This window comes from Poromitra crassiceps, assembly GCF_964638095.1.
Source record: "Poromitra crassiceps genome assembly, chromosome: 2".
In the NCBI taxonomy this organism is placed as follows: domain Eukaryota; kingdom Metazoa; phylum Chordata; class Actinopteri; order Beryciformes; family Melamphaidae; genus Poromitra; species Poromitra crassiceps.
Window position 1 is genome coordinate 31839628 of NC_139624.1, and position 9787 is coordinate 31849414.

Sequence of the window (9787 nt, forward strand, 5' to 3'; positions counted from 1 at the left end):
ATGAGGGAGAGAGAAAAAAAGTTAACGAGCAACTGAACTTGCTATCCGTACTATACGACTTAAGTTTGAAAGATATGTTTACATAAATAATTGTTTTTTATTTTCAGTGTTCAAACAGAATACAGTGTGAGCGCGTACAGTTAAAGGTTTTCCACTGCCATTTTACAGTCCTCAGCAGAAGCCACTGAAGCTTGACTTTCCTCTTGTCCTCTTACATGGCAGTCAAAAGGCACTTCACTCTTGTACCATTTTTCCAGTTATGGTGTTAAGATAGTACTTCTCCAGGTCCAATACCAGACCTTGTTTCTGCTCTTGTGAGCGGCGTCTTTTGAAGACTGTAACCAACATCTTGGCATGATGCCCAGGCAGTTGTTTTCTTCCAAATATTTGTTTTGTTGGAGACAAAAAAGTGAACGACCAATCCTTCATACATACCCTGCAACATGTTTGTGTGATGCCACAGTTGTCTTATCGGCACGCAAGAAAATGCATTTCTCAAATGTTCCATGTCTATTTTTCAAATATTCTTTCCAAACTCCATATCACATTTCATGTCTTTTTTCTTCTTCAAAAGAATTCCAAATAGGATGTCAAAATGTGCAAAATGATGAATCAATATTTCTAAGTCCTCTTCGAATTCCACTTCCTCATATCCAATCTCTCTCTCTCTCATCTTCATCCCTTGTCCCTTTTCTCCAGCCTCCTTCAGCTCCCCGCCTCCTCGTCACTTGCAAGTGAACACTTCCGATTTCTCGCTGCACGTGTTGCACTTGACAAAGCAGCACCACTGGAACTTGCAGTTGCACTGCCAGACTCGCGTGTACTGGTGCGTGTTGTGGCCCCGGCCGCAGCACATCAGGTTGCAGCCGTCCGTGTGGGCTGACGTGCCGTTGCACAGCCTGCCCCGTGTCCCTGTGCTCCCCGTGGCTGTGTCCTCCTCGCAGTAGTTGGGCGAGCGCTCCAGGTACACCAGGTCTGTGTCCGTGGGTTTCTGGTAGCCCCGGGCCTCTTTGAGACGCAGGAAGGAAGGCTGGCGAAGCCGCGAGGCCCGGACGGGCTCCACTTGAACTGCTAGGCCGTAGCGTTCCTTCAGCAGGTAGCCGATCTCTCTGAACATCGGCAGTGTGGTCCAACAGGTCTTGGTGGTACAGGAGCCCGACACGCCGTGACACTTGCACTCCAGTTTCATCCTCTCCTCAAGGATCTGAGCACACAGAGAGAGGCAGAGCGTTAGGGCTGTACCATGCATGTTTAAGGCCACTAAAATCAAAATCTGTGTGATCACAATAGATTGTTATGAAGATCATGTACATGGCAATTTTGAATTCATAGATGCCTTGAATTTGAAAGGGGTTAATCGCAATGGCGTAGCTTCCTAATCTCAAGTCTTTTTTTGGTAGCTTAGACTTTTCCTTGGACTAACTTTCACTACACCAACCAGTGTGCCAACTTCATGTAAAAACAAAACGAAGGGAAAATAACTGGTAGCCTGAGGCTGGAGTCTCTAATTAACTTTACCTTTCTTCAGACCACATAATGGACAGGGAAACTGACCAGAGCCCTTGTGCAGCCATGCATGTATAAAGTTACACTGTGGTTAAAACTACATTCATAATTTTTGTGATGCCAAATATGACAAATGACAAATATATTCAGCTGATGAAAATTGAGACGTGACGGCACCACACGTCTGATTTTAAATTGTAACCGACTTCGATGTTTGAAATAAAATTGCTTTCAAATTTTGATAGGAGATGCACTATCATTGTCCTTATCAGATACTTGAAAGGCAGAATGATTTTTGAGTGGCCAAGTGCATAATCGGAACATCTTGTAACTTGTCTGACCAGAGGACCAGTATTATCAAATCAGCAACTCTGTCCACCACTGCACGGCTATCAGGTTTTGGGGGAATTGGCTCTTGATTTTGGTTGGTTCAGGGTGTGCAGTGGTGCAGAAGCATGGTTTTTGGTGCTGCCACTGAGAAAGGAAGAGAGAGAGACTTGCAATAATATCCTGTATCCTGACTTAATGCTTGGTAATTCAATGAATGGACTGTAGGGCTATGGCACAACTCCATTTGGCAGCTGCATCTGCCTGGTCTTGCATTCCTCACACTCGCGCGCCTGTTCATACATGCACATGCATTGAAAACCTCTAGGGCTTTATTTAGTTCATCAATGATCTTCCCTACAGAACTATTGTACAGAGCTAATCCATGGCCCATACATCTAAGAAATTGATTTGTTGATCCCATTGTATGTAATGCTTCTTTTAAAAGAAGAAATTAGTTATTCTCACGCAAAATATAAGTTAAAATCATATCATAGCCAATTTAACAATTTCTTCATTCTGTAACATTACACCTATTTACTGTAGCAAGTGGGCCAGACAAAGAAAAACCTATGCATAATAACCTACAGTATCAATAACACCACCTCCAAATTTTCCAGTTTCTTTTAGTGTAAAGAATTAGGCCTACAGGTACAGTACTTAGTATTTTAAGAACACAGTTTCACATAGGGTTATCTCAGTTGCCATAGGCCTATCATATCACATGATTCACATGAATAGGCTAGTTAATATTGTAACTTGCTGCAAAGATTGGATTGAAGGACTTCTCAGTGTAGTTTTCACACTTTGCAAAGTCATCCTATGGGCTGGATTGGACCCATTGAGGCCATTTACACCTGGCGTTAACATGTGTTTTCTATGATCAGATTGCAATCAGATTGTTTTATCACTTGAAAGTACAGGTGTAAACACCCCCAAAACGCATTGAAGAAGGATTGCAATCTGATCGGCCAAACCACATCCGGAGGTGGTTAGGGATGCATTGTGTACACATTGAACACAAGTGTAAATTTAATGTGTCCTCTCAATCTGGATACAGCAACTTTATGCGGATTGAGAGGACAACCATTTCTGCAAGTTAACGCCAGGTGTAAATGGCCTCATTGATGGGCCGGTTCTGTTTGACACCCCTGCTATTGATAGTATTCTGTTACATCAACACACGGCCATTTTGGTAGGAAAATACCAGGTGATTGTGATCAATTAACAGGTGACACTTACAGCCAATGAGCTGTGTGTATTGTAGCGCCATATTGGTAGGAAAAAGGCTTGTGACATCATCGGAATACTATGAATAGTCTGTCTGCAAGATTACCAGACATTTTCGGGGCAATCCAGCTGGTTCCTCGAGATCAATCAACCCCAGAAAAGGATTGACCCTAAATCAATAAAATGGTAATTTGTCCTAAATCTGGTCAAACTGAGTTTGCACGAGTCATCAGGCTACCTTTCGCCCTGCTTCATTATTGTGCAGGTTCATCAGCCGCCGTGCGTTTTTCTTGATCTCACGGGCGTCTACAAAGCGTCGAGAGAAGTCCACACCGTACTTCACATCAGCGGAGCAGCCACCCCACTTCCAGCCTTCCTCCTGATCATGGTAGCCCTGCTTTTCCCGGTCACAGCCACACTGGGTCAAGTTGCCTTGGCTACAAGCGGCGGTCACTGCGTGGGCCACTCCGGCTGCGGTGATGGCATAAGTGAATGCTGCCTCCTTGCTACCTAAAGAGAATAGAGCAAAATATGAATGTTTTTTTTATAAGTTGTTGGACTAGTAAATGGCCTATGTATGAATCCCGGTCTTGCTATACTGCCACATGCATACTTCACTGTTATCTAGACAAAAATGAAATTGTGTAGTATGGTGAATTGCCCCTGTAGGGGTTGTTTGTTATACATTAGCTGACTATAATATGTAGATTTTGAATATGAGCCTTGAAAATAATACCCACACACAAAGGGATAGGTGTAGGGCTATATCAGTGAGTAATGGACTGTAGGGAGCTGTAGTGGCCTGTTAATTGTTAATAAAAATACAAAAGTAATTTTGACTTTGTGCCTTGCTCCAGATATGTGCTCCACTTCAGTAGTCATTCACTGTTAAAGAGAAAAGCAGTATGGTGAGGACTACACAAGTCTTTTCCTTTGTCAGGAGCTACAGACCAAGGGAGGAAACACAAGTGACATCTACTGGTTGACTAGAGGAGTCTTGTCTGAGTCGGTACTCAGAGTACTGCTGAGCTGTAATGTTTCTCATCAATGGAGCTTCTCACGCAGCTTTAGTGTCATTCCTTCTCTGTCTTAGGCTAGGCAGTCCACATCATTATTCTTTCTCTGTCTTAGGCTAGGCAGTCCACATCATTATTATTCTTTCTCTTAGGCTAGGCAGTCCACATCATTATTCTTTCTCTGTCTTAGGCTAGGAAGTCCACATCATTATTATTCTTTCTCTGTCTTAGGCTAGGCAGTCCACGTTATTATTATTTCTGTCTTAGGCTAGGCAGTCCACATCATTATTATTCTTTCTCTTTCTTAGGCTAGGCAGTTCACATCATTATTCTTTCTCTGTCTTAGGCTAGGCAGTCCACATTATTATTCTTTCTCTGTCTTAGGCTAGGCAGTCCACATCATTATTATTCTTTCTCTTTCTTAGGCTAGGCAGTCCACATCATTATTCTTTCTCTGTCTTAGGCTAGGCAGTCCACATCATTATTATTCTTTCTCTTAGGCTAGGCTAGGCAGTCCACATCATTATTCTTTCTCTGTCTTAGGCTAGGCAGTCCACATTATTATTCTTTCTCTGTCTTAGGCTAGGCAGTCCACATCATTATTATTCTTTCTCTGTCTTAGGCTAGGCAGTCCACATCATTATTATTCTTTCTCTTTCTTAGGCTAGGCAGTCCACATCATTATTCTTTCTCTGTCTTAGGCTAGGCAGTCCACATCATTATTATTCTTTCTCTACCTTAGGCTAGGCAGTCCACTTCATTATTGTGCCATTCTTTCTCTGTCGTAGGCTAGGCAGTCCACATCATATTGTGTCATTCTTTCTCTGCCTTAGGCTAGGCAGTCCACATCATATTGTGTCATTCTTTCTCTACCTTACGCTAGGGAGTCCACATCATTATTGCAAGTGATACCGCCGTGTTGAATGTTGAAATAATCTGTGGCCAGGCTTGACTGAGATGTTCCCATTTCCGAGAGCTTTACGTGTCTTGAACTTAATAAACACATTTATATGATGGCATGGACAGGAAATGAATTTATTGGCTTTACAATTGGTCTGTGTAATAGGATCCCCCCCCCCCCCCCCCCCAATCAGGATAATGCTGGGCCTCGGTTCTTCTCAACAGCCCAGAGTATTAATGCATGGCGTCTCTGGTGGAGGCGATTCTGATGGCTCCCTTCCAAACTGACAAACTCACTCTGAGAAGCTACTGGGTCTGTGGTTCCCCTGGTCCATAACTCATAACAAACTCTGAAGTCTTCTCTCATCAGGCTAAATCCATGACCCATTCAGATATATTGTAGCGTTTCTCAAGGCATCAGGCCTGTGCAATCGCCAAACAGCCATCTCCTTGCACTGTGATTTGTTTTGATTGTACAGCAATGCATGCAGGGTTTCATTGTTGCCATCCAGCTGCTGTAGCTGACTTCAATTAGTGGTTAGAATGAATCTCTCTGGTCTTTCTCAATGCTTAATGAGTTCACAGGCCCGGCAGGTCAATCAAACAAAGTGGTATGGATGGTAGAGACACAAGAGGGTGTATGGCCCTGGCTTAAGTTTCTTTTTTTTTTAATGGGCACAGGCGGGGGGGAAAGTGTCAAACAATGATTGATCAACATCATCTTAATCTCAGCCAAGAAGTAAGAAAATCTGAGATGTTCAATATCGGTGTTTTTACACTGTCAGTTACTACTGTATAATTAGATCGTTTTTATATCGGATCCAATGAGATTTCTTCCAGAAAATTCTGCTGAGCTCAAATTGACTACATTTAGAGGAGATGTATGGGGAACAAAGCTGGGTCCAAAGTGTCTCTATTATCCTTTTTACACGCGGCGAGAGAATAGACATTTCCTCTGACAAAAGAAATAAAGGGATCCAGACGTCTGTCTGCCTGTCTCCCGTGTAGAAGAAAGTGATTGCTCCCAGAGCTGCGAGATTAAACACGGATCCAAACCCACAGCAAGACCGCAACAAAACATTTCGGAGTAAAATACAATTTATATAAGAGGTTCACATTAGAAGTGAACAGGCTTCTGTGAGAAATAAAACTGGGAGGAATGTTGACTAAAACCAGGGACGTGTGTGTGTTTCTGTGTTTACAGATCACTTAGGTTTGATCTACAGGCTCTCAGAAGATGGCACACCCAGATAGGCTTTCGGCCGTCGTCTTATGAGGACATTCATGCTTCTTGAGGGAGTCTGCACACTCCGTTTAGGACTGCTTTGCTGTGACAGTGGGCGTTGCAAACGCAGTCTACAATGACGTCACGCGCAGCCAGACTGAAACTCCTTCAGGACACGAGCAAGCGGGCCTGGAGTTTCAGTTGTTCGTGTTAGTGTCTAATGTAGGCAGAGATTTCAGTGTGGTTATTGCTTGTGGGAGACCGACCAGACGTGCTTTCAATAAGAGTTTCGCCACCCATCGAGAAGGCAATTTCATGCCACTAAGTTGAGCTATGTTGAGCTGAGCAGCTCTTTCTGATGCCATTGACCACAGTTGCAGGAGGTTTGAGGAAAATGTGAAAAGACTCTTTAAGACGGGCTGCTTTCATACCACAGAGCTGAACGGCACCTGAACTGTGCTGGTCCACATGGATCCTGTTCACATAGCACAGTTCCACCGACTAGTCAATGGGAAATCAGGCCTGCTACAGCTCGGTTTCATTTGGTTAGGCCAGTTAAAATACATGTTGACACACCCATAGAGAGAATTAAGCACACCACCAGAGGGGCCTTTGTGTCACTCTGACCATATGTAACATGTATCCGTCCACAATTATCAAGCCTCCAGTATATTAGTGCTAATCTTAGATCTCCAGTTAATTTCATTTATTATGATCTGATGTTTGACTCACTATTCTGATATGCTTGCCAAATACAATCCTGTGGTTTTCACAAGCTTATGTTAGACAGAAGTTAAAAATCTGAGTTTTGGCCCAGAGATAGTTCAGTGGCTAAGTCCCCTGCCTGTTGAACCACGTGTGTGCCCCCTCTGGCCATAGGGTTCAATCCCACCACAGCGTTCTCTTTCCTGTATCTCCCTCACTAAATGACTAGGGCTGTCCCCGAATACCATTTTTGGGCTTTGAAGCTTCAGTGACAAGTATTCGAATAGATTTGAAGCTTCGACGGGGGTGCGGGGCACGTAGTAACAATGAGAAGCAAATAGAAAAATCGGGCTTCAAGGATTTTTGTTTTCATTGAAACAAAAAAGAAAAATGTGCAATAAGCACATCTCCAGTTAAGTGCAATAAGCACATCAAATAAATTACAGCCATAGAAAAACAAATTTGCTCATTTGTACAGTAGGCCCTGGTGGCTGCATGGTCAAACTGTCGCAGTTTCAGTGCTAGTAAGGTTAGATGAGAGCTGTGAGGCACAATGCCCTTGTCTAAGAGAATAAGTAATAATAATTAATGTTGATGCATAATGAATAATGTTGGATTACAATTTAAAAATACATTTAAGAAGAAAAATGTATCTTTCGAATACTGATTTGGAAATTGATTACCAATGGGCAATGGCATCGATTGAAGCTTCGAAGCATTTGGGTCAGCCCTATAAATGACCAATGAAAATGCTAAAAGTGAGTGGACTGCCCACTCTCCTTCAGTTTTGACAGCCAGGGGCAAACAGACTGACCTACTCTCAGCTCTTGTCCGAAGACAGTCCTCTCGCCCAGGGCTGAGCAGTTCCACCGGCCGTAGCGGAACTGGTACTGACACTCATTGATGCCCAACTGGGCACCTTCGCCGATGACAATGATGGCGTCGGGGCGACTCTGGCAGAGGGCTCTCTGACGGGGGGCCAGCCCCGGTATCTTGTTGCAGATGATGTTAGCACCCAGAGCGACCACAGAGGACAGCGCCCTAGGCAGAGAGACAGGGAGAGATGAGAGGGACGTCCCAGATGATGGGTAGAAGCACAAAAAGGAGGATTATGTAGAGTTTTTGCAAGAAACTGAATACTATCTGGAAAAGCAAGGAGAGATAAGAAACAATAGAGGTACAAACATTATACTGTACATCAGGAATACACAATTTGATGTGAAATAGAGGGACAAGGAGAGGCAACATTAGACATGGATTGAACTCTGGGCCCTTGTTGCAACATCACTACTGATTGGCCAAAAATAAGATTGTTGTCCACCTAAAGAATTTACATCATTATAGTTTTCTATTGAATCTTGTGTTTTTCCCCATCACAATATCCAGTCTGTAACCAAACAAAACATAGGACCCATGAGGAGAAGACAACACAATCTAACTTTAATCACACCCTGTACAATCTAATGGACCTTCTTGAAGGCATGACAGAGAACAATAGTTAACTTGGGAAATTGGTCAAAATCCAATTCATTTCTGTACTGTATGCCTATGCCTCCCCCCATCTCTCTCTTACACAAAACATGAACCACCACAGCTATTTTAGGTTTCAGGACCTGCCCTTGTTATGAATGGGAGGCATGTATGGTGCAGCAATCATTCTCTTTGTGAGGGCCTGGGTCTTTTAATGTCATAAGAAAGAGCTCATTACATAGGTCTGCGCCTACAGACACACAGCATATAGGCCAATATGACTCTTTTCCATATGCTACTTTCCAATTATGGCTCTTGTCTGACGAGGTGCGCCTGTGACAAAGTAGTTCCGTTGTAATGGGTAAATCCATAAGATCAGGTTATCTCATCAGTTGCGCACATATGCTATGGAACACGTAGCCTACAATCACGTAGATTAAATATTAACTTCATTCCACCATCCTTTTATAATAAATCGATTTACGACACATTGAATTAATAAAGGACATATCAGTGCAAATTATGGAATGGGTAGAATAAGTGTGCGATATATCTGTTGAAAATGAAAGTTACGGTAACTCACGTATTTCCATACCACTTTCCCACATTTTGGTTGATATTTCTGGATATTCCAAGTCTCATTTTCTAAAATACATTCTTAACTTAAAAACTTAAATAGGCTAACACATTCCTATGATCGTTAGCAACTCGGAAAATGTAGCCTAGTTCTTGAACTGAAAAAAGTTTAGCCTTTTCTTTTATGCACCTGCAAAAACCAGTCATGCGTTCTACGCGTGATCACCCAATTTTCAGGTGCGTAGCTATAGCCTAATTGGCCATTTCGCGCATAAACCACAAGTGATTGCCTGCCTGCATTATGCGACCTATACTCTGTGTAAATGGAACAAGGTGGGTTTACAAGAGACCTACAGGTAGCTACCGCTGGTGAGGATGAGGAAGATCTGGGGGTAGTAGACGGACAGCAGCGCACTGCGAGATGAGATGATGAGCATGGTTGCGCATTGAACACAGCGGGACTCTTGTCTCTTGCGTTTTGAAAAAGAATGCCGAAAAAGTAAGTAAACAAATATATCCTTTTTTTAGTCCAGGTCTTTGTCGCAGTAGTGCCGTCTCTTCGAGCTGTTGGGATGCGTCGGTGCGTTCAGTCGGTGGAGCGGCGGTGGCGCGCTGCAGCAGCTGCAAGCTCCCCTGGCCATGTGTTGGAGACAAGAGGAGGCTTCATCTCTCGGCATTAGTCTGTGGTCTGCCACCTGGGCTGATAGAGAGCCGGGGTGGGAGAGGTGGGGGTGGAGGAGGGGGTGTTGGGGTGGGTTCCGGGCGTCAGATATGCCGCAGCTCTCGTCTCCAAAAGTGAGATTGTGCTGTGCTGCCATTGGCAGGGTGGGAG

The 9787-nt window shown here is 43.6% G+C and overlaps 1 protein-coding gene across 1 annotated transcript; it reads right to left on the reverse strand.

The window, feature by feature from the left end:
• Window positions 1-724: 724 nt before the first annotated feature.
• wnt7ba (wingless-type MMTV integration site family, member 7Ba) lies at window positions 725-9401 on the reverse strand (the record flags this gene model as incomplete). Its single annotated transcript, XM_083658821.1, has 4 exons — window positions 9310-9401; window positions 7720-7950; window positions 3302-3569; window positions 725-1204 (listed from the first exon to the last, which is right to left on the reverse strand). The coding sequence occupies exons 1-4, from the start codon at window positions 9390-9392 to the stop codon at window positions 725-727; spliced, it is 1062 nt and encodes a 353-aa protein (XP_083514947.1). The 5' UTR covers window positions 9393-9401.
• Between the last annotated feature and the right edge of the window lie 386 nt (window positions 9402-9787).